Here is a 26,365-nt window from a genome sequence, read left to right on the forward strand (position 1 = left end):
CTCAATAAGATAAAATATTTGATCTTCTAGCAAATCTAGCAGCTTGAGTATGAGTATGCTAAGTAGATCAATTTTCTAAATAGCGATAAAACGATAAACAGTATGATTAATTATTTATATGGGAAATAAGCCACAATTAAAATGAAAAAAATAATTTTATTAACGTTTCCTAGAAGTCTCTAACGCGAGAATTTTACTGTCGTTGCATTTGGTTGTCTTTTTAAAGACAGATCACATGCTATAATTTTTTTGTGACGGATATTCTTGAGTTGGGGTTGATTTCATGTAATCGAATGAACTATCTTTCAGTAAGTCGTCCCAGGAACGCAACTCATAAATATTGGCAATATCATTTTAAAGTCTTCTACTTTAAAATGTATAATATATGTCTAAATTGCCAATATAAATGAGTCAGATTAAATAAATTATTAGAAGAATTTTTTTGCTTAGCAACAACATTTTTGTTTATTTAGTAATATTTTGTATTTTGACAACGGCACCCGATTTGGGCGTCGAAACGTTAATAAAATTATTTTTTTCATTTTAATTGTGGCTTATTTCCCATATAAATAATTAATCATAAAAATGCCACAAGGAAATAGCTTCAGATAAACAGTATGGTGCAAATGTCTGGAATAAATTCGATATTTCATAAACCGGCGACTTTAAGGAAAAATCCCGAAACATGTCGATTTTTATCTTTAAATTACGATATTTTGAAAACTATTTCATATGAGTGGTGTCATCCATATGGACGTGATGACGTAATCGATGATTTTTTAAATGAGACTAGGGGCCATGTGATAGCTCATTTGAGAGGGTATTCAATTCTGTATTCAGTAATATAAATATTAACATAATTGTTTATACACAGTATCCAAAAAAAAAAAATTTAATTAAATTAATTGACAAAAAAAGAGGAATGTTTGTAATTTATTTAATTCAAAATACATTTTACTTTATTTGACAAATAAGCATTGCTTTTCGCTTAAATTAAATGTTCAAACTTCCAAGAGGCAGGTGGTTGGCGGATTTGGCTTCGATTTGGCTGAAAATTTGCCCACAGATAGCCAAAATGCAGTACTTTAAGTGGTTAAAAAGATTTTTGTATCTTTACATTAAAAAAAAGTTACATGCAATAATATAAGAGTCAAAAATATAGGCGTCTACTGTAAGTACAATAAACTCGAAAAATATCGACACCACGAAAAAAACTTGTTAAAAAGAAATTGTAATAATAATTTGTAAATGCGATTTATTTCGAACAATTTCAGTTACCACCATTTGAAAATGGCGGAGATATTGATAAAAAACAACAAATATAAAACCAATCAGGTCTTGCTCTCGCGACTTTACCGCACACATACTACCTTAAATATTGATTTTAGCAAAAAAAATGAAAGGGATCAAAATTGTACAAAATTTAATTCTCTTCCTTTTTGTATAGATACATTTTTGCCGTAAAGCTAATAATAAACGAGATAAAGCAATAATTATGCTCTAACTATCACTATTTTCCTAAACTCAGAAAATATTGACAGCACACAAAAAAATGGAAATTAAAGAAATTATAGGAACTCGCATTTTCAACAATTTCAGTCCTCACACTTTTTGTCGAAAATTGAAAATGACGGAGATATAGAGCAAAAACGGTTTTCCTTTAAAATCAAGATGGTAGCAAACACAACGGCGGAATTTATTCGCGATTTTAAATTTACACTACTATTGACCCTCTAAAGATTAGAAAAATAAAATTTTGGGTAGCTCGGCATGCAAGGTCAAATGCTACCCTGCCTGGACATATATTTTTGATTCTGATATATTATTGCATGTAACTTTTTTTGAATTGTAAAAATATAAAAATCCTTTTAATCACTTTAATTTCTGTATTTTGGCTATCTGTGGGCAAATTTTCAACCAAATCGAAGGGTATGTATTTTGGGAATTTAGGAAGTTGTAAAAAATGGAGTTTTAACATTTTCTACACTAAAATTTTATCTAAAACATCAAAATAACTTGTTATAATGCCGTTAAATGGCATTTTTGAGTCGCTTTTGTTGAAACATATTTTTTCCATTGATACTTTATGATAAAATATTATACACATTTATTTAAATAAATACCAAATCACTGTAAAATCGCAAAAAATGTTATTTAAAACACTCGAGGAAAAAAACGACTGTTCGGGCTTAAATGTCTTAATTTTATGTTACGCAGAAGCTATACAGCAAGTTTCAAAAAAATCGGAGACCCAAAAATTTTTTGAATCTAAAATTAAGTGGTATGAAATATAATCATCCATATTCATAATGTAAATACATATATAACAAAGAGGACAAAATTAATGAAACAGTAATATTATTAATATTATAGTTCGACATTACTTCACAAGTATCACAAAACAACCATGTTAAATCAAATTATAAATAATAATAAATAAGGGATTAACTAATCTCTAAATGTTTAAATAAAAAAAATAATATTTAATATATTTAAATGTTCAACTATTTATTTTATACTTTTATTTATATTTATCTCACAATCCTTAGCTCCTGGTGGAGATCGAGTGATTCATTTATAACCCTTAACTGGAGAGACCTCATTTTAAGCCTCACACGAAGAGAGACATCTCTGGTACATCATGGTACATCAACGGTAGTCTGACAGACTACCGTTTTTTTAAGGCGATAAAAACCGCGTAAATCATTTTTTTAAACTTATTCACTAATATACTACCGTATACACATGTTGATTATAAGGTACAGTAAATAAATTTAAAATATATTTAAAAGTGGAAAGATTATTAACAGTAACTCATATAAACGCTTAAAATGCGTAGCTTTTCATTTAAAGTTACAGAAAAAAGGAAATACTTCAAATATGTATTTTTTAGGTCATAACGCTAGTTATGAAGAAACAACTTAGCCTGAGGGACTAGTAAAAACTGAATTTTTATGATAACTTTGCAAGGAATAAATATTTCTCCTTCTAAATCAGGCGACTGTTAAACACCAATAGTACTAGGAATATATGAAGCATGAAGCCGATGGGTGTTCGCAATAATCTTTAGAATATGTTTATGTTACAGTCTGTCAGACGGCATGTCTCCGGTTAAGGGGTAAGCAAAAATACTATACTATTTATAAATATACTTGAAATAATACTTACAGCAAACATAGCTAATCCAACAGCCTGGAATAAAACTGGAGGAGGTGTAAATAGTGGATGATTAATATGGTACGCTACATAAAGGCAAAATCCCCAATAATATCCACAATTTTTGAATAGGTTTCTAATTGGCATAGTTCCATGTGAAAAACGATGAACAAATAATGTTTCTAGGATTCTTTTTAGGTAATGGATGGACCAACAGCCTAGAGCTAGCCTAAAAAATAATTAAGTTTCTGAGTGATGTGTTTTTTATCAGTTTAATTGCTCAAAACTTACAGCTCAAATTTGATCCATATAAACTGGGTTAGGACGGGATTTATTAAATACTTATATAAACGATGTGTCACTAAGCCCTAACAAGGGCTCAAGGAGTGAGGAGGTAAACGATGAATAAATAATGCTTTTAGGATTCCTTTTAGGTAGTGGATAGAACAACAGCCTAACTAGAGCTATCTTAAAAAATAATCAAAAGCTTCTTAGTGATGTATTTTTCAAAAGTTTGAGTAATTGCTCACAACTTACAGTTCAAAACGATAAATTGTGAAAATACACTCGATATTTGGTGAGTTTTAAGAGGTAGTTATTGTGCATTTTTTGACATACAATTAGGAATTTTATGTTCACCATTGGCGCATATAAGGGTCATATTACACGTATGTACGCCAATGGTGAATATTAAATTCTTAATTTTATATAAAAAATGCGCAATAACTTAAAACCCACCAAATTTCATTTGCATATCTTAACGGTTTTAGAGCAATAAATAAATTGCTAGTTTGTAAGAAAAATTTCAACATCCCCTATATCGGAAACGAAGCATTTGCGTACATACGATTATAGAGCAAACTGTCATTATTTTTTCATGCAGAATTACTCCTTAAAGTTTGTCGCACTTATTTAGAAACACCCTGTACTGATAAAGAACATGGCTAGTTGTTAAAGTACCTAACTTTTTATTATCCAACATAAGCGACTGAATAAAAAAACAGAATGTTAAGAAAACATGAGGTTCAAGTTGGATTTAAATTTCAGTATTTTATGAATGCTAGAATATTCCACAGGGTAACGCGAACTTTGAGAAAAAAATCACAGTTTGATTAGTACACCCGGTATACAATGACAATTTACCTGTATAGCAATAATATTATTACAGCGATATTGTTAAAGAATAAGGCTATAATATATTTAAAAAATCTCTTAAATCGGACAACAGGTTAGGAACTTCTAGACATCAAAAATGACCAATTTTTAAGGTATTCTAAAATAAATTCTATAATTTCTTGGAGAAGTGTACAAAAAAAAATTGCGTATGGCAAAACAAGTAGTGGTAAATCGGGATAAAATGAAATGGGTAATCACCCGATTATCTAGCTTAGAATAGGGTATATACCAAGAGAATGGACTTATAAGGGTAGCTTCTATACCTAAAAGTCCCTGTAGCCGATAAGTCTGATGTCATTTGTGCTAAAGACTCTAGAGAAACTGATCAATAGGCACATTAGGGAAGTATATTGGTTAAAAATCCGCTACATCAGGAACACTATGCACATAGAGCAGGATTCTCTCCGGATAATCTTGCGAAGAGGGTGGATTAGTTCGGGAAAAACGAAGAAGTGATCCTGGGAGCATTTCTCGATACATAAGGAGCATCTGACAACACCTCGTACAAATCAATTCCAAGGGCAATTCGGCTGAAAGTAAACAAGATTCAGGTGGATAGGTTGCATACTGATGAGCCCTTTGATATACGCCACGTTACTGGGAGATGCAGTGTCAGCACAAGTAGCTTAAGGTTGTCTTCAAAAGGAGCTTTATGCCCTCTCTTGTGGAATCAGGTCATGGATGGGTTAATGGCTAGACTCAGCAACGACAGATCTCATGTCCTGAAAAGGACTTCAAATGTACCTTTCCAAGTGGATATTTGCTCACGAAAGGAATGACGCAGACGAAACACTCAAACAGACTGCAGACCCTTTTGAAGACAACCTTAAGCTACCTGTGCTGACAGCATCTCCCAGTAACGTGGCGTATATCAAAGGGCTCATCAGTATGCAACCTATCCACCTGAATCTTGTTTACTTTCAGCCGAATCGCCCTTGTAATTCATTTGTACGAGGTGTTGTCAGATGCTCCTTATGTATCGAGAAATGCTCCCAGGATCACTTCTTCATTTTTTCCGAACTAATCCACCCTCTTCGCAAGATTATCCGGAGGGAATCCTGCTCTATGTGCATAGTGTTCCTGATGTAGCGGATTTTTAACCATTATACTTCCCTAATGTGCCTATTGATCAGTTTCTCTAGAGTCTTTAGCACAAATGGACTTATCGGCTTCAGGGACTTATAGAAGCTACCTTTATAAGTCCATTCTCTTGGTATATAGCCTATTCTAAGCTAGATAACTGGGTGATTTATAGGACTCAAATGAGTTTAGTACCCATTTCATTTTATCCCGATTTACCACTTGTTTTGCCATACGCAATTTTTTTTTGTTGTACACTTAGAGATTTAAAATTTCCGGAAAAATTGGGTGCAGGAAAAAACCTGTTTTTTTTTCCGAAAAAAAAACAGGCAAAAATGGAAAAATACGGAAAAATTGACATTTGTTACAATATACTAAACAAATTCTGCATCCCGTATCAAAATCGATAAATTTAGTAGAATTCGATAGATCTAGATTATCAGAAGTGCCTTTTGTCTTTAAGTAGGTATATAAATAACACAATATTAAAACATATTCCCCAACAAGTTAACCAGACTAGTTCTCTTATCGAAAGCTTGCTAAAATATGTATGTTGAAAAACGCTACGAATTTTGTTCTAGATGATTCACTTTGCAGCCTCTTGATGCTCGCTGACCAACTAATGGAAGCCATAGACTTCATTTCTGAAATGGCTTGTTCACTAAGGCCCGGCCTTTTCACCTCCGAATAACTAGTTATCGGGAAGTTTATTTGACAGATTTACATGTAATCTGCCGGATAAACTTCCCGATAACTATTTATTCGGAAGTGAAAAAACTGGGCTTAAACCTAGATGTAGGGAAGGTGGTGGCAAATCTAGCCCAATTTAGAACAAAAACTGGATTTTTTAGTCGAAATTCTTTATGGGATAGTGCAAATATGTAGTACTAATCCCGTTATATGGTAGCAAGGTTTATGTACATCGCAGCCCACTTATGCCAATTGCCCCCCGAATTTTAAATGGACCTCCATCTTCCGCCTCTTCAGAAAGAAACTGGTCTTTACACGGCCTCATATATACAAGCAAAAAAAATATGTTATCACAGGATAAAATTTATAAGTTGTTGCTATTCATTTAAATTTGGTTATAAACGAAAAACATATTTATTTACGATACTAGACCCGATACACTTTTAAAAGAGACTGACAAAAATCATGTTGTGTTATCCGTTCAGGATGGTGAAGCGGAGATCGAGCCTGAATCAGATGCTTGGTCTGAAGATTCAGACTCAGATGAAAACCAATGAGCGCTTTGGTTAAATATTGTGCTTTCTACCTTTGAAGTTTCGGTTTTGACACTTACAATTAAAGTCTCTTAGTTTAAGTACACTTAAGTCTCAATTAAAAAATATTTTCCAATTTTCCCATTTTTTCCAATAATCTTTAAAAAAACGGAAAAAACCGTTTTTTTTTTTTCAATTTTTCCCGTTTTTTTCCGATATGTTAATTCTCTATGCAGGGTTATACCTGGTATAGAGAAAGCCTCTTAAAGTGCAGAAGGATCCAGGCTAGTATGAGAATTCCGAGAACTCAATAGACACAAAAACAGTGTCATGCCAGTGTCACACCAGCATGCGTGCCAATGGAAGAGCTAATAAACTTGCTAGAAGAGAATCAACCACAAAAATCTTTGGTTCAGAGCCAGCCGTACGAGTTCCAAAAACATGGGCTGTTTTTGGTGATTACCAAGTGGCTCCAAAACATATGGTACCAATCCATTAGACCTGTACAAGCTGGTACAGGGTTCCAGAATTCTGGAATGGGTATCATGAATAAATGGAAGACATTTAACAGGTGAATTGACTGCAGTACGGCCGGTTTATAGCAGTCGGATTACGAAAAACAAATAATTACACATTTTGTAAAGTTCATCTAAAAGTGGTTGAAAAATTAAGAAAAAATCGCCAGAGACATTTACCAGCAGAGGAGGCAGTATTGACACCAACCTCTGATGGATGAGGATACTGGAGACGTTGCACAGCGGTGAATTTTGCCGAAAACCTGGCCAAAATGCAAACATTTAAGTTTATATATTCCGAGAAATTTTATATGAATCTTGCTCTGTAGGTTTCTGAGGATCATAAACGGCTGTAGGGGGTAGAACAATACAAGCATATCACATATTTATATTAGTGTAATTCAGAATACAATACAATTCAGAACAACATGTAAAGTTGGGATTGAACGAAAGCGGACCGAATAAAATTAAAGTGTGTTATTCAATTAAGGCATTGTTAGGTTTTCGTTTAAAACTATAGAGGTGTATTATTTTGGTATTTTATAGTGGATGCTATTTCTGGAGGTAAGTGACATAAACTTTATCTACAACATATTTACAAAATGATGGCAAGAATGTTCAATCGTTTTCTGTTTACCAAGTTTTAATATGGGAAAAGTAAAAAGTCAGCTTTTATTCCTCAAGAAATCATCTGCAACAAGTTGCAAACTTAGCGGAATTCTTCATTTTAAAAAACTGTAACATGCTGCAGAATTTCTACATTAAGAGACTTATTATTAGACATTATTATTAAGAGACTATGTTATGGTCAGTTAATAAAGTAAGAACAAAATATGAAGCAGCTGATCCAGTAAATTTACAGTTTTTTTACACAAGAACCGCCGTTTTTTGTTATTTTTTTTGCTTTCTTCTTCTTTTTTTTTAATCTTTAAGTCCTTTTACCTTTATGTATAGGTCTATCTTTTTTGATTTCTTATTTTTATATTTTTTAATAATTTTGGTCGTGTGAGTCCAAAAATGTTGCCTTTTTTTAAATTAAATGCATCTTAATTGTTTTGTAAATGGATCCGATTAATTATAATTATTACCTACCAATGTGTGGCTTCTTAACACAAAGTTTCGTTTATGCATTTCATTTTTAAAAAATTAAAATTTTTGGCTCACACGACCAAAATTATTAAAAAATATAAAAGTAAGGAAGCAAAAACATAGGATTATACATAAGAGTACATAAGATTATACAAAGGACTTACAGATTAAGAAAAAGAAGAAGAAAGCAAAAAATAACAAAAAACGGCGGCTCTTGTGTAAAAAAACTGTAAATTAATTGGATCAGATACTTCATATTTTGTTCTTACTTTATTAACTGACCATATAACATTAAAGTCCCCTAAATGTACAAATTCTCCAGCATATTTTTTAAAATGAAAAATTCCGCTAAGGATGCACCTGGCTGTAGATGATTTTTTGTGGAATATTTATATACATTTTGAACTATTTATTAAGCAAAATATCTTTACTGAGCAAAGTAGACTTTTTTACTTTTCCCTTTTTAAAACTTGGAAAACTTAAAACGATTGAAAATTCTTGCCCATATTTTGCAAATATGTTGTAAATAAAGTCTATTTTACAAAAAAAAAGTCTAAAAAGTATATTAAAATACTCCACTTTCCTCCAGACATAGCACCCACTATAAACTAACAAAATAATACACGTCTATAGTTCTAAATGAAACCCAAACAATGCCCCAATATTATTGCATAACACACTTAATTTTTATTTGGTCCGCTGTCGTTCAATCACAACTTTACACTAATATAAATATATGATCTCATAGGCGCCCATACCCATGGGCACGGCCACGGCCCCCCTAGCTTTTCTGTTGTTTTAAACTGTAATATATTGTCATCCAAAGTATACAAAATGTAATGTGCAACATCTTCACGTCTGGCCCCTCCCCTAAAAAATGTTTAGATGGGCGCCCATGAATGATCTGCTTGTATTGTTTTACCCTTAACGGCCGTTTATGATTCTCAAAAACCTACAGAGCAAGGTTCATATAAAATTTCTCGGGGTATACCAACTTAAATTTTTACATTTTGGCCAGGTTTTCGGCGAAATTCATCACTGTGCGTTGTATTGCCAGCATGTAGGAACCAATCATTCGTGCATCATTAGCATGATTACAAGAATTGAGAAAATGAATTGTCTCTACAAGAAAACCATCAAAAAATCTCAATAATACATCTGTGTACAAAGACAGTGTACAGCGATACGCAACAGAAGAGATATTTCAATTATTGTATTTAATGATAGAACTTATTATTTAAAAGTTTCGTTTTCTATTGAACAAAAAATATTTTGAAATGAATATGAAAAAAATATACAGTTTGAGTTAAGATTTATAAAGGATTCAATTATTGGTCCGGTGATTTGATCATGGTGTACCATTGTTAGACCAAAATATGAAAGAGATCTGGTATCCGTAACTAACTCTAATACAATGACCTAACTTCCAAATGCAATGCTCATTATTAATAGTAACCTGGGTTATAAAATGAATCGTAAACGTCAATAGAATTACTTTTTAATTTAGTTCATTTATATTTGTTACTAAATGTGTACAGTTAACAGCAATTAGTTAATTAGTTTCAGTGACGTCCTTCAAGATATATTATTTCTACACTATTACATGTAATTACATTAGGTATATACAATAATCAATGCCAATACAAATGATAAGAACTTACAGTGTAACTAGGATGTTAAAAAGATAAGACAATTTAATAATTTAGTAGGTTTTTTGTTTAAGTCAATATAGGCCAGGGTAATAAGACAAAAATATACCCTGTTCGTGACACTCGAGCAGCCAGGGTACTGAAGCGTTTTTTCGACAAATAATACCTATAGGAACAAATTGTAACTATTTCCTGCGTAGGATCTGGCGGCCATTTTTATTTATAAACAATTAACTGTCAAAAAATGGCATTTTCCCTTTTTTCTTCAAATCAATGGAAAACAGTGAAACTTATGATTTTTTTAGTACAAATATCTTTGAGATTATGGAAAAATCTTTAAAATGACATATTACAAAGTTTGATATACTCATTTATTGTTAATATAATTGCGAAAAAAGGTCGGAATTGCAAAAAAAATTATTTTCGCAATAACTGCTGTAAAAATTAGTGTACAGGTTTGAAATTTCTGTCAAATGAAGGTTCTTTGGTGCTTAATATGTGATAAAAATTTCAAAGCGATTCATTCAATTGTTTAAATTTTATTCGAATTGTTTATCTCAGTGAGCATTTTTTTTGCACTAACATAAGTCAGAAAAAAATGACGTTAGAACCATTCCACAGGTGTGAAATGGAAGAGCATGAACTATATTTTCAACTTGGTTTAAAAGAAGCGAATAAAAAATGCATTTATTAGTAATAAATAATTGTGCAAAAGTATCGTAAATCTTTCCTTATAAAGTTTTTGAATAACTTTTTCCAAAAAAATTAACTTTTTTACCCTGTTTTAAGTGCACAACTACCAAGTAATGTTATTTATATTATAATTGATAAAAAATTGTAATAAATATATATAATTTCTTTTATAACACAATAAAAAGTTGATAAGGAAAGATTTACGATACTTTTGCATAATTATTTATTACTAATAAATGCATTTTTTATTCGCTTTTTTAAACCAAGTTGAAAATATAGCTCATGCTCTTTCATTTGACACCTGTGGAATGGTTCTAACGTCATTTTTTTCTGACTTATGTTATTGTAAAAAAAATGCTCTCTGGGATAAACAATTTGAATAAAATTTAAACAATTGAATGAATCGCTTTGAAATTTTTATCACATATTAAGCACCAAAGAACCCTTATATGACAAAAATTTCAAAGCTGTACACTAATTTTTACAATAGATATTGCGAAATTAATTTTTTTTGCAATTCCGACCTTTTTTCGCAATTATATTAACAATAAATGAGTATATCAAACTTTGTAATACGTCATTTTAAAGCTTTTTCCATAATCTCAAAGATATTTGTACTAAAAAAACCATAACTTTCACTGTTTTCCATTGATTTGAAAAAAAAGGGAAAAATGCCACTTTTTGACACTTAATTGTTTATAAATAAAAATGGCCGCCAGATCCTACGCAGGAAATAGTTACAATTTGCTCTTATAGGTATAAGCGTATAAGCGAAAAAACGCTTCATTACCCTGGCTGCTCGAGTGTCATGGAAAAAACCTTATTACCCTGGACTAATAAGAAATGTTCAGTAAAAATTGTTAAAAATATTACAATGAGGATTTTATGGAAATAAAAACCGAATATTTTAGTATTAATGAACAGAAGCAATAACCTTGTTGTTTAACCCATTAACCATTTGAATAACATTTTTTTTCAGTAATATTTTTTTTTACTTCCCCTTGTTTGTTATACCTATGTATATGTTACGTCTCATATAGAGTATATCGCCGCCGCCTACGAAAAGTATACTCCGAAAAATGCCGTTAAGAGTATAACTTTCAATAAACGCAATATAAAATATTATTTTCGATTATATGATTGTGAAAATTATAATCCCTAATAGGTAAAGTGTTAGCGAAAAAAATTATTTTTTGAGCAGTATTAGCAAAATAGCTATTTGTATAACAAGGGAGGAAAGTGCTACTTTACTGCCCGACGCGTAGCGGAGGGCAGTAATCATTCAAGGGAGGAAAAGGCACTTTACTCCTATGTTATACATATGGTTTTTCCACCTTCCTCAAATAACAAGTCATTTTTTCATTTTTACGTAATTTATTTATGTAACTAACCAACAAAATTTATTAGAACTAAAACTAACAAGTAGGTACAATATAACTGTCAACTGTCAAATATAAGTCAAATTATTAATGTAAACATTGTTAAATCAAAATAACAATTTACTGTTTTTTACCATTATGCAAAATACAGGGTGTTTTATAAATAAACGTTAAAATGTATAGATACTTACGTAATAGAAAATAGAGATTGTACAGGGCGTCAATAAGTTATATTTCATGAATGAAATACCATGACGTCACTTTTACTTTTCCTCCCTAGGGAGGAAAAATATTTTCCTCCCTAGGGAGGAAAAGTACAACTTTGCTCCCTACAATCAGGTCCGGAAAAGTATACTTTCGGTAGAGGTAGGTGGAAAACATCATTTCTGCTTGTGAGTCCACGAAAATTATAATTACTAAAAAGTTATCGTTAAAATTAATTATTCTTCGATGAATAACATTGAAAAAAATTATTTCTAATTCTGTATTCATGAAGCTTATAACTCCTAATAATTCGCGGTGAAAAGTATGATCCTGAATGAATGAGAGCGAAAAATATTTCTTTCACCTACCTCTACCGAAAGTATACTTTTCCTGACCTGATTTTAGGGAGCAAAGTTGTACTTTTCCTCCATAGGGAGGAAAATATTTTTCCTCCCTAGGGAGGAAAAGTAAAAGTGACGTCATGGTATTTCATTCATGAAATATAACTTATTGACGCCCTGTACAATATCTATTTTCTATTACGTAAGTATCTATACATTTTAAAGTTTATTTATAAAACACTCTGTATTTTGCAGAATGGTAAAAAACAGTAAATTTTTATTTTGATTTAACAATGTTTACATTAATAATTTGACTTATATTTGACAGTTGACAGTTATATTGTACCTACTTGTTAGTTTTAGTTCTAATAAATTTTGTTGGTTAGTTACATAAAAAATGAAAAAATGACTTGTTATTTGAGGAAGGTGGAAAAACCATATGTATAACATGGGAGTAAAGTGCCTTTTCCTCCCTTGTTATACAAATAGCTATTTCTGTTCTATTCGCGATGAAGAACAAAGTAGCTGACATCTGGTGGAATAAATTTAAACTACTATAAATGGTATAAACAAACCCGAAAATTGTTGATTTGAATGAAATTTGGTCACTATTAAGAAATTTTTAGTAAATTTCAGCATTATGAGTACATTAAAATATTTTAAATCAAATCGGTATTGTTCTATTCCTCAATTGAATGTTTGTTTATACCATTTATATCGACCATTTTCTTGCATTCGACCTGCCCTCTATATTCGGTTTCAATCGCGAATACTCTCGAAGACCATAGCTTCTAATACGGTGCGGTGAAAAGAAAAAGTTCAGAATAATTACGTGTAAAAAGAATTATTTCTAATTATATTTCCACGAAAATTAATATTACTAAAAAATTCTCGGCCAAAATAATTACTCTTCGATGAACGACAGCCAAAAAAATCATTTCTATTTCTATGTTTGCGAAGATTATGAATCCTAATAATGCGCGGCGAAAATAATAATCCTAAAGCGATGGCGAAGACATATTTTGCTTCCTTTCCAAGAAAGCTTTGGCATCGTACGGAAATGTAACTTCGTCAATTCGCATCAGAAACAACTTAATTTATCACCAATCGATTTAAATTTTCCGAGTAGATCATCAGATCTGTATTTTAATGTATGTGTGTGTATGTGGGCGTACTTGTATGTGTATGTGTATGTAATCATAATATATTATAATATCCGAAATGGCTGCATAGGCGTAACCAGGGGGGTTTTCGGGGTTATAACCCCCCCCCCATTGGGATCTACTTTGAGCTCTATACGCTTAACACCATTATGTGTTGTTGACAAATCAAGCCATTTTGAACTTGTAACCCCCCCGCCCCCCAAGGATCATCCTAGTTACGCCGTTGAATGGCTGAACACAATTTAATCTAAAAAAGCTTATTTTAAAGGTTTTTGGAGTGATAAAATGATGTACATGCAAAAAATTTTGGTATTGCCGATTAATTAAATATTTTTAATGTAAATCTTCAAGGAGTTATTTTTTTCACAAGAACAGAAACGTAAATAATTATTTCCACCTACCTCTACCGAAAGTATACTTTTCCGGACCTGATTGTAGGGAGCAAAGTTGTACTTTTCCTCCCTAGGGAGGAAAATATTTTTCCTCCCTAGGGAGGAAAAGTAAAAGTGACGTCATGGTATTTCATTCATGAAATGTAACTTATTGACGCCCTGTACAATATCTATTTTCTATTACGTAAGTTTCTATACATTTTAACGTTTATTTTAAAACACTCTGTATTTTGCAGAATGGTAAAAAACAGTAAATTGTTATTTTGATTTAACAATGTTTACATTATTAATTTGACTTATATTTGACAGTTGACAGTTATATTGTACGTACTTGTTAGTTTTAGTTCTAATAAATTTTGTTGGTTAGTTACATAAATACATTAAGTAAAAATGAAAAAATGACTTGTTATTTGAGGAAGGTGGAAAAACCATATGTATAACATGGGAGTAAAGTGCCTTTTCCTCCCTTGAATGATTACTGCCCTCCGCTACGCGTCGGGCAGTAAGCTTCATTCTCGGGAGGAAAAGTAGCACTTTCCTCCCTTGTTATACAAATAGCTATATTCGTCGTCATCTATTAAGAACTAGATGTTTTCGTCATAAATATTTTGGGAGTTGAAGATTATGTTCTTCTTGGATGTATAGATAAAAAGAATTATTTTTTGTTGTTCCTGGAAAATAATTATGTTCGTCACCTTCTTGGGCACGTAAATAGCAATAATTTTTGTCGCCGATATCTGTAAAGAAGTAATTGTTTTCCCCACAACCTTTTGGAAATTATAGTATTCGCCGATACATTAACAAAATTATTTTTTTTGTAGACACTTATGGAAAAATGATTCATTCGCTGTAAATCTTCCAGGAATTATTTTTTTCGCGAGAACAGAAAGGGACATAATTGTTTTCGTCGGCATCTATTAAGAACTAAATCTTTTCGTCATAAATATTTTGGGAATTATAATCTTCGCGGACACGCGTATTAAAAAAATTGTATCGCCAACACTTATCAAAGAGTTATTATTTTCACTAAAAATGTATTAGGAATCACATAATCATAGGTACCAGCGATATTCATTCTTTTTTTACTATTAGATTCTTCTGTAAATAAACTGAATACCTGTGTTGAAATATTTCGACACATTTAACAGTCATACGCTATTGAAATGCTTGTGTAATAGATGTATTCGGGCCTGTGAAACTGTGCATGAGAACAGGACAAATAAATGGCCATTGATATAAACAAAAACAATTAAAAAACAAGATCAGGGAACATTCGATTATAAATCCGATAGTACTGGTATTTGCGTAAAGTGGAATGACAATGCTGGAGTCACAACAGCAAGGCAATCATTTCCCCATCAGTTAGCTCCAAAATGCGATAGGAAGTGTAAAATCTGAAAGTAGAAAAGAAGTTCCGCAACCAAATTTGATCAAGAAGTATAATTTTAGCATGGGTGGTGTTGTTGACCTTTGCAATCGAATGTATGCTAGTTATTGTCCAAGACTAAGATCAAAAAATGTGGTAGAACTTATTTGCACTCCTTGAATTTAGCAATTTGATAGAGTAAAACATGATAAGCTCACAAACATCTTGAAGGAAATTCAGATGATAGAAATTTGAGAATCATACACTCACCGGCAGAGAAAACGGGCACCCCAAAAAATGGGTCATTTTTAATGTCTTGTATTTCCTAAACCTGATGTCCGATTTAAGAAATTTTTTTAATATGTTATAGCCTTATTCTTTATCAATATCGCTGTAATAATATTGTTGCTAGACAGGTACATTGTCATTGTATACAGGGTGTACGAATCAAACTGTGTTTTTTTCTCAAACTTTGGAACACCCTGTGGAATGTTCTAGCTTTTATAAAATACTGAAATTATAACCAAACTATAGCCTCAGGTTTTCTTAACATTCTGTTTTTTGATTCATTCGCTTATGTTGGATAATAAAAAAGTTAAGCACTTTAACAACTACCCCTGTTTTTCGTTAATACAGGGTGTTTTTAAATAAGTACGGCAAACTTTAAGGGGTAATGCTGCATGATAAAATAATGACAGTTTGCTTTATAAACGTATGCCCGCAAATGCTTCGTTTCCGAGATAGGGGGTGTTGAAATTGTTCTTACAAACTGACGATTTATTTATTTCTCTAAAACGGTTTGTGATATGCAAATGAAATTTGGTAGATTTTAAGAGGTAGTTATTGCGCATTTTTTGGCGTACAATTAAGAATTTTATATTCACCATTGGCGTGCATACGGGTATAAATATTTTAGATATATGCCGTATGCACGCCAATGGTGGATATAAAATTCTCAATTGTATGCCAAAAAATGCGCAATAACTAGCTCTTAAAATCTACCAAATTTCATTTGCATATCACAAACCGTTTTAGAGCAGTAAATAAATCGTCAGTTTGTAAGAACAATTTCAACACCCCCTATCTCAGAAACGAAGTATTTGCGGGCATTAGTTTATAAAGCAAACTGTCATTATTTTATCATGCAGAATTACCCCTTAAAGCTTGCCGTACTTATTGAAAAACACCCTATATTGACGAAAAACAGGGGTAGTTGTTAAAGTGCCTAACTTTTTTATTATCCAACATAAGCGAATGAATAAAAAAACAGAATGTTAAGAAAATCTGTGGCTATAGTTGGGTTTTAATTTTAGTATTTTATAAAAGCTAGAACATTCCACAGGGTGTTCCAAAGTTTGAGAAAAAAACACAGTTTGATTCGTACACCCTGTATACAATGATAATGTACCTGTCTAGCAACAATATTATTACAGCGATATTGATAAAGAATAAGGCTATAACATATTAAAAAAAATACTTAAATCGGACATCAGGTTTAGGAAATACAAGACATTAAAAATGACCCATTTTTTGGGGTGCCCGTTTTCTCTGCCGGTAAGTGTTATAATTTATATCACAGCTAAACTGCAACATTAAAGTGGATGACCAGTTGACAGAGGCAGTCTCTATCGATAGAGGACAGAGATAAGGATGCATTCTGTCCCCGGTGTTATTTAATATGTACTCTGAAAATATCCTCAAGCAGGCACTGGGAGAATATCGCGTATATCGGATATAAGTAGAGAACATGGACTTGATCTCAATAAGAAGAAAACAAAGTACATGGTAGTCAGTAAGCACGAAATATTAAATACACGGCTTTTGGTAAATCAACAATCAATTGACAGGGTGAATAGCTACACATACCTTGGTACCAACATACACAGCCAATGGAACCACTCTACTGACAACACAACGCATAGGAAAAGCAAGATCAGAATTCTCAGAATTTTTAATTTTTTTTTTTGAAAACGATTTCTGGAGTGGTAATCGAAACGTCAAATTTGTTAATTTAAGTTAATCTCATACAAACACAATATTTAACTTACGACATGCCACAAGAAAACATTTTCTGAACCTTATTGAACGTAACACAGCAAAAATTACAAGAACGGCAGCATAATATGAAAGCTTTAGTGAAATTATTATATATAGTAACGAATCGTCTTGAGAAAAAACTTGATTTCTACCAGCCAATGGAGCAAGCGGGATTTTGTACCGGATTTGGAACAAATGATCACCTACAGAGCATTAAAACGGTAATAGAAAAGACTATCGAATACAATCGACCACTCGTTTTGGCTTTTGTAGATTTCCATAAAGCCTTTGACACGGTTGAATTTGACAACATTTTGGAAGCACTACAAGCATGTCGCATTGACTACAGCATGAGCAGCCTATGGAAAACTTATGCTTAACTTCTAAGTGGCAGTTTCCTTCTATAGACGTGGACTATAATTTCAGTGTTTTTCTAGATAAGCTTCTCCGCATCTTCAATAAGGCATTTCCTTTAATTCCTATTAAGCCAAAACATCGGAAACCTTGGGTTACGAAAGGTATCCGCATATCAGCCAAGAATATGCGTTCACTTCTATACATCAAGAAATTTACTACCAATGTTTCTGTCACTGAATATATCACGAAGTACAGGAAAAACATATCTAAAACTTGTCAAATCAGCTAAAAAAGCCTATTATAAAAATCGTCTGGGAAGCTCTAAAAGTGTTGCAAAAGAAACCTGGTCTATAATAAACGATCTTCGAAATAAAACTCATACAGCTCAATCATTTTTCCTTCCAAATCCTGAAAGTCTAAACGATTACTTCGTTAATGTGAGTAAAAATATAACATCAACTATTTTGGCGCAACAAGATCCCGTTTCTTATCTCCCTAATTCAAGAAAGGTCTCGAATTCATTCTTTTTAAAACCAGTCGATAACTCTGAACTGACCCAAACAATCAATAGTATCAAAAGCAAATCATCCTGTAGTATTGATGGACTATCTATAAAAATGTTCTCTAATCTCATAGAAAATGTGTTGGAAATCCTCGTCTCACTAATTAATGATTCCTTCGAAAAAGGTAAATTTCCAGAGTGCCTAAAGACAGCCATTATTAATCCTCTTCATAAGGGTGGTGAAAAATCTAATGCCTGCAACTATAGACCTATTGCTTTACTACCGGCACTCTCCAAAATTATTGAGAGACTCATTAAAACTCGACTTATGTCCTTTATCGTAGATAACAACATTTTATCTCAAAATCAGTTCGGCTTTTTAACTAATAAATGTACCACTGATGCCATGTTTTCTGTACTACATGAGGTTTATCAAGCACTAAACAATAATCTTTATACTGCCACTGTTTTCTGTGACTATGCCAAAGCTTTTGATTGTGTAAATCACGACATCTTGATTAAAAAACTAAATTTCTATGGAATTAGAGGTATTTCTTTAAATTGGTTCCAATCCTACTTGAATAATAGGAAACAACTAGTTAGAGCAAATGATAGACTCTAGTCTCAAAAACATTGTATGTGGAGTACCGCAAGGTTCAGTATTGGGCCTCTTCTGTTCCTTATCTTTATAAATGACATCACTAATTTAAAAATCGATGGGAAAATTTTTCTTTTTGCTGATGATACCAGTATCACTTGGAGCAACTCAACTATTGCATCTCTTCATGAAACTATAACTTCGGATCTACTGACGATAAAGACCTGGTCTGACTCTAATTTACTCTCTTTTAATATAGACAAAACAGTAGCATTATCCTATAAAGGAGCTCTTCAACCTTTGCCTCTTAATAACAGCCAGATAAGTACCGTTGATTCTGTAAAATTTCTTGGTATTTTTTTAGACAGCAACCTCAAATGGTACCGTCATATCGATTCGTTAAGTAAGAAACTCGCCTCAGCTTGCTATGCAATAAGATCTGTCTCGAGGGAACTCAATTTAGCATCTTCTAAAATAACATATTTTTCGTTGTTCGAGTCTCATCTCTAGTACAGCTGCTCAATTTGATGTTATTTTTAAATTGCAAAAAAGAGCAATAAGATATCTGTTTGGCCTCAGAAGATCTACACATTGCAGAAGTTACTTCAGAAATCACGAAATTTTTAACACTTTCATCTTTATATATTCTAGAAACGGTTTGTTTAATTCGTAAACACCTTCATGCCTTTCCAGTAGGGCCCAATCATATTTACTCCACCAGAAATTCAATCTTTGATATTTATTTACCGATCCCATCCACTGAGTTAGTAAAGAAATCTATATTATATTCCGCAAAAAACTTTACAACCATCTCCCTTTACAACTTAAATCTGCAACATCTTTCCCAAAGTTCCGTAAAATATCCAAAGCCTATCTATCTAAAAGACCATATTATTCAATAGAAGAATTTCTTAATGAATAACTAAGAAAATTGGGTTTCATACGCAGTAGCTTAAACTGTCAATTCCTAATGTTGTATTTTATTTGTTGTAAGTATGTTCAATTTGCAATTTATATAAATTTTGCAATTAATTGTTTTTGTCTTTGGTTTTATATCACATTTACTGTATATTGACGATTTATCTAATTTTAGTAAATTGTAGTTATTTGTTATTTGTTGTTGATATTATTTTTCTTTTGACTGTATGTAAGCTTTGTCCATAAAATTGTAAAAATTTTCAGTGACAATAAAGCATATTTCTATTCTAACTCAAAGACATCTTTAAAAGCAATATACCAATTTCTTTAAAACGTAAAACATTTGACCAATGTGTGTTGCCTGTGACGACTTATGGTGCCGAAACTTTCACATTGACAGCTACAACTTCTAAAATGCTGCAAATAGCCCAGAGGAAAATGGAAAGGTCAACGCTGAGTATATCGCTTCGTGACCGAGTTAGAAATGAATACTTAAGACGAAGAACAGGAGTTACCGATATAATTTCCCGAATTGCCATCCTGAAATGGAACTGGGCCGGACACGTCGCCCGAATCAGTGATGGGAGGTGGACGAAAAGATTACTTGAGTGGAGGCCGAGATTAGACAAAAGAAGTAGAGGAAGACCACCTACTCGTTGGACTGATGATCTCAAGAAAATGTCAAGAAATTGGATGCAAGTTCTCAAAATAGAGCACAACGGACAAACATGAGGGAGGCCTATGTCCAGCAGTGGACGCAAAGGGCTGGCGTAGGATGATGATGATGAGTGAAATTATTAACTAGTGTGCATACAATCATGCTCAGACCTGAAATGGTAAAATAGTGACTTACTTGGCGGTTGTGGTGAAGGTGGCATTGCTAGCAGTATCTCCATACAGGATCCATGGTCTAAAAGACACTGCAGCATATATAAATAAGGGCCCAGCATATTCAAGAAGAAATACTGTATTCCATCCAATCTGTGGCCCTAAGTCTTTAACAAATACTTTTCTTAATGATTCTAGATTAGGAATGGTAGCATCATTTCTTATATCCTTTCCCTTGGCCTCTGACCTCAGTGACTGTCTATCTGCAGGAAGTTTCGTTACTTTTGCTATTTCTTTTTTTATATCACCTACTGTTGTGTTGTTGGAAGCTGTAATGTCCCCGAGTTTTTTGTTTTTTACAGTATAAACCTCGACCTATAAAAAATAAAGATAGTATGGCATTGGAACCGAAGGTGTAAATATTACAACAGTATACTGCTATACGGTGATGAGCGCGCTAATAACCGGCAAAATAACGCAAAAGATGGAAAACATAAACATCACGCAAAAATACATTGTGAAATAAAAAGAGATGAAACTAGTAAAGGTGGAAATTATCGATATATTACATATTACATTACATTACATAGTTTCCCACCTTTAGATGTATGTGACAGAAGTATTTTATAAAATTCTCCTGTCAGAGTGACAGTTGTCATACTCCTCCGATACCTCTAAAGGTGAGAAACTATGTAATATACTTAGTTAATTTATATGTTTATATCGATAATTTCCAACTCTACTAGTTTCATCTCTTTTGATTTCACAATGTATTATGTGTCCATTTGTAGATATGTGTTTACTAGAAATTGAATCAGTATTTCAGAAGATTTTTCATCCATTATGATGAAAAATCGTAGCTGTCTGTAATATGTACTTTTGGTTAAAATTTTGACCCATAATTTATTATTGATTCTTATCACTTAATTGTTAATAATCAATGATAATAAAAAACCTTTTATAGCATATTGTGTATTACTGTAGAAGGTAATTGTTATTCATTCTTATATGTTCTATTTCATTTCTCTGGATGTATAATGAAAGTCTTTTTCTAAATAATAAAGTTATCTGATTTGATAATAATACAAATTCATCATCATCAATGGTGCTGGGGTCCGGACAAATAATCCCGGACAAAAATCCCCATAAATTATCCCCGGACAAAAAATTCCTACAAAAAATCCCCACAAATTGTTTTGGACAAAATATCCCGACAAAAAATCCCGGACAAAAAATCCCCAAGAAATATTTGCTGCCGCATAGTTCTCTAAAAGTTTTCCCAAAATTTTACCAAATTTCGAATTCCAATTTTATGCTGAAAACTTCAAATTTTACATGGCAAAGGAGTGTGAATTTCTTCAAAAATCGAAGAAGATATGGGGAATGAGCTAAGGCCTCGTTCTCATGACAGGCGATTAACGCGCGTTTTGATAACGCGCGATTACAACTACATAAATTTTACTTAAGACCGTTCACATGCTAACGCGCGTTTTAGGTCATTAAAACGCGCGTTGGCATGTGAACGGTCTCAAATAAAGTGTATGTAGTTGTAATCGCGCGTTATCAAAACGTGCGTTAGGCTAGGGCTCCACGGGCTGGAAATTGACGCTAGCAGTAGCCGCAAAACGAACTTAAGGTTCCGCAGAACGGAATAGGAATAGCCGAACTGTACCGACTACAGGACTTGTGCGTAGTCGGTTCAGTTCGGCTACTCCTATTCCGTTCCGTGGAACCTTAAGTTCGTTTTGCGGCTACTGCTAGCGTCAATTTCCAGCCCGTGGAGCCGTAGCCTTAAACGTCTGTCATGAGAACGACGGCCCCATATCTTCCACGATTTTTGAAAAACTCACACTCCTTTGTCATGTAAAATTTGAAGTTTTCAGCATGGAAGTGGAATTCTAAATTTGGTAAAATTTCGGAAAAACTTTTAGAGAAGTATTCGGCAGCAAAATATTTCTTGGGGATTTTTTGTCCGGGATTTTTTTGTGGGGATATTTTGTCCAAAAAAATTTGTGAGGATTATTTGTCCGGGATTTTTTGTGGGGATTTTTTGTCCGGGGATTATTTGTCCGGGGATTTTTTGTCCAGGGATAATTTGTGGGGATTTTTTGTCCGGGATTATTTGTCCGGGGATTATTTGTCCTAGCTTCGTTGCCAATTTGCTGCACCTATTTTTCTACCATCCTCCATCCTTCCATCTGAGTTTTGGCCTACCCCTATTTCTACTTCCCACAGGTTGTGACATAAGGATTCTTCTAGGAGGGTTGTTCTGCTGTGATCTTGCTAGATGTCCTGCCCATCTTAGTAATACAAATTATTTAAATAAAAAACTATATAAAATCTCCCAGGTTGAAACTCTTTTTCATTCATGTTTTAAGGGAATCAATTGATTTACTACACAATATTGTTATTTTGTTTCTTTTTTTTTATGTTTGACAGGAAATCCCATGAGAACATTGATTAGACCCGTAGTAACCTATGGCTGTGAATCCTGAGTAATGACGAAAAGGGATGAAGCCCAACTCGGGACATTCGAGAGAGAAATACTGAGAAAAGTATATGGCCCGGTGCAAGAGGAAGACAGCACATGGAGAATCAGGAGAAACAACGAGGTAAATGAATTGAATGAAGGTTACGATATTGTATGATTTGTAAAAAGTCTAAAGACTGTCATGGCTAGGACATGTGCAGAGACAAGACGATGAAAAAACAACAAAGAAAATATTACAATGGAAGTTGATAGGAAGACGAAATAAAGGAAGGCTCAGAACAAGATGGTTGAGTGACATGGAAGATGACCTGAAAACCATGAACATAAGACAATGGAGAAGAAGGGCACAAGAGAGATCTGAATAGAGACAAGGACAGACAGGCGAAGACCCATCCAGGGTTATGATGCCAAAAGAAGAAGAAGAAGAAGGGAATCCCATGAGAAAAATGGATGAGATGGAATGAAGCCAAAAATCTATGTAATCATAGGGCCAAGTAAGGAAAATTGTAAGATTAGCAGTAAAAGTTTATTACTGCGATTAGAAATCTCCTGTTTTGTTAATTATTTCACTAATTTTCGCAACATAATTGTTACTTTTACGTAAAAATGGTCACTTGTTTGCTATGTTTCCTTTAGATAGAGGAAGGGAGTATAGAAAGATGTTGCAGTGCAATATATTGGGCGGGGGGGATAAAAAATCTTCAAAAATTATTGTTACGCAATAATTGAATGCTCTCCCTATAAAGAAGATAAAACAACTTTTAAAAGAAAAAATAAAGGAAGTGGAAGACAGTAAATAGAATATTAACATTATTTTAATATTAATAGCTATGTTAAAAATTTATTTATAGTAACACCAATAGAACAATAGAACATTATTTCAAAGAATTCATGGAAATTCTTTCATATAAACAGTAAAACTGTACAGTGAATATTTAGCTTCTAACATAAGTTTACTATACGGCCATTGAAAAAAAATCATAATTGTAATAGGCCAGGGAATTATATAAATATATGACTCATTGGTAGCCTAGTCGCCATGCTGGATGACATGATAATGATTCTTTGACATTTTCAATGAAAAGTTCAGCTAGGTCTATAGAGGTCCCGTTATTTGGGTAGGCACTAATTTGCATATTATGGCGTATCTAGAAATGGTCTAAGAACTGTCTTTAAAAATGGTGATTGGTTACTGACATTGAAATTTTGCCACTGAGTATTGAAATTATTTAATGCTAAAGCGTGGCTTAGGAAGAAACTTCAAATTTTGACTTCTATACAAGTGCAATAATATGCAAATTGGTGCCTTCCCAAATGACGGGACCTCTATTTTAACTATTATTTTTGGAAAAATTGTATTCAACACAGTAATTATTAACAAATATTACTATGGACGAAGCAATGAAAAGAAGAAAGCTGCAGGAAGGGGACTGGCAAAACAAAATGAAGAGTACAGGGGAAAAACAAGGAATGTCACTTTTTCATGAATTTTGGCTTTTCTCGCCATGTGGTAGCAAAAACTGAGTACTATCGACTAGACTATCGATTCAGAACAATAACCAGAAAGATCTATTCCGGTGGTGGTGATGTTGACGGAATTAATTGAACAATAAATGTAACAAAATGAACGGTAAATATTTTATTTATTTTGGTAACAAAAAGGTGTTGCTTAGTTAGATCTCGGAAAAGGGTCGGTCGTTAGCGAGTAGTGCCTCGGTTGCACGCTGTGAATAGACTGTTAAGAAAAGCCACAATCTATTATATCGATGTTATGCCTTCTACAATATGGTCCGGAGAGGACAATAAATCACTCCTATCTGACGCATAAAAACAGACACACTTCTGCAGTTTTAAAAACGAATGCCATGTCCCAAAGTGAGTTGTTGACATAATGGTCTGGGGAAATTCAGTTTGTTAAACTGACACTCCAAAAACATATGGTCAGGGGATGCATTCGTTTCGTAAAACCATGTCTTTCTTAGCGTCTGTTTTGTATATTAACGGTGACTTTATATGACCCATATTATTTCGTTTTGAGAAAAAATATTAAAATTAAAATTAGCAAAAATCAAATCAAATTAAAGCGTATCGCTATAGATCAGTCTATATAAATTTTTTATAAATTTCTATCCAGGCGAAGGACCAGGATTGTCCGCACGCCACTGGACAAAAATAAGGAATGTTAGCAGTTTTTTGGTGCAATATTAAATTAACAAGTTAATATAGATTAATATTATATTAAGATTATAGACTAATAATTGCTAGAATTATGCTAAGAATCTTCTAAGTAGTTTTTAGATATCATAAGAATAATTAAACCTTTATTGGTGTTTATCTCAATATGTATAAAATGTGACATTCCTTGTTTTTCCCCTGTACTCTTCAAATGAACTAGAGAGAGCTGTTGAGGGAAGGAATACACTGAAAATTGTGGAAATTCTTAGTATATACTTCTATATAAATGTAAAATAAACAGCTAGTGAAAAAACAGTGTGAAAAGTTTTTAACTAAATAGTGTGCCAATCAGCAATACTTAGACAAGTTATATTCACTTTGTCAGAGGTCCAGACAGCACTATTTCAAAAATGACAATGATAGTTTAAATACTTGTTGTATAGAATTACATAAGGAAAAAACAGTTCTTATTAAATACTGTTGGAATTCCATCAGGCCTAGAAATTTATATATTTATTATAGGCTCAAGCACATCACTCAAGCTAAGTTCTAGAGTCTGAGATACACCCTGCAATCAAATTGGAAGTGGAATATATGATTATTAAAACTTATTAAAACTTAGTATCTTAGTAACTTTAAATGTTCATTTAAAAATGGGGTTACTACAAATAAAATTATATTTGGATGGTGAAATGATTGTGAAAAATGAATTTTAAATACCTAGGACCAGTATTACAGAGTAATGGAGAAATTCAAGAAGATGCATGCAATAGAATTAGAGTTGGATGAAGTGGAAGGAAGCAAGTGATTTGTTTTGTGACAGACAAATTCCAATGAAACTGAAGGGAAAATTCTATAAAACAGCAATAAGACCGGCTCTGATGTACAGAACTGAATGCTGGGCAGTTGATAAGAAAGAGGAACAACGAATGCATGTGGCGGAAATGAGAATGCTTAGATGGATGAGTGGAGTGACAAAAAAGAATAAAATTAAAAATGAGTATATTAGGGGAAGTCTAGGTATGGCACCAAT

The 26,365-nt window shown here is 32.8% G+C and overlaps 1 protein-coding gene across 1 annotated transcript in view; it reads right to left on the reverse strand.

Annotated features, from left to right (window-relative positions):
- The window catches only part of LOC126893350 (probable very-long-chain enoyl-CoA reductase art-1), a 52,633-nt gene that overhangs the window by 20,572 nt on the left and 5,696 nt on the right, over positions 1-26,365 (reverse strand). Inside the window, exons 2-3 of the mRNA XM_050663433.1 lie at positions 20,692-21,041; positions 3,169-3,385 (exon numbers count right to left, since the gene is read on the reverse strand). Of these exons, the coding sequence (XP_050519390.1) occupies positions 3,169-3,385; positions 20,692-21,041 (567 nt within the window). The remainder of the gene's footprint in view (positions 1-3,168; positions 3,386-20,691; positions 21,042-26,365) is intronic.

The sequence above is a fragment of the Diabrotica virgifera genome, chromosome 10, assembly GCF_917563875.1.
Source record: "Diabrotica virgifera virgifera chromosome 10, PGI_DIABVI_V3a".
In the NCBI taxonomy this organism is placed as follows: Eukaryota; Metazoa; Arthropoda; class Insecta; order Coleoptera; family Chrysomelidae; genus Diabrotica; species Diabrotica virgifera.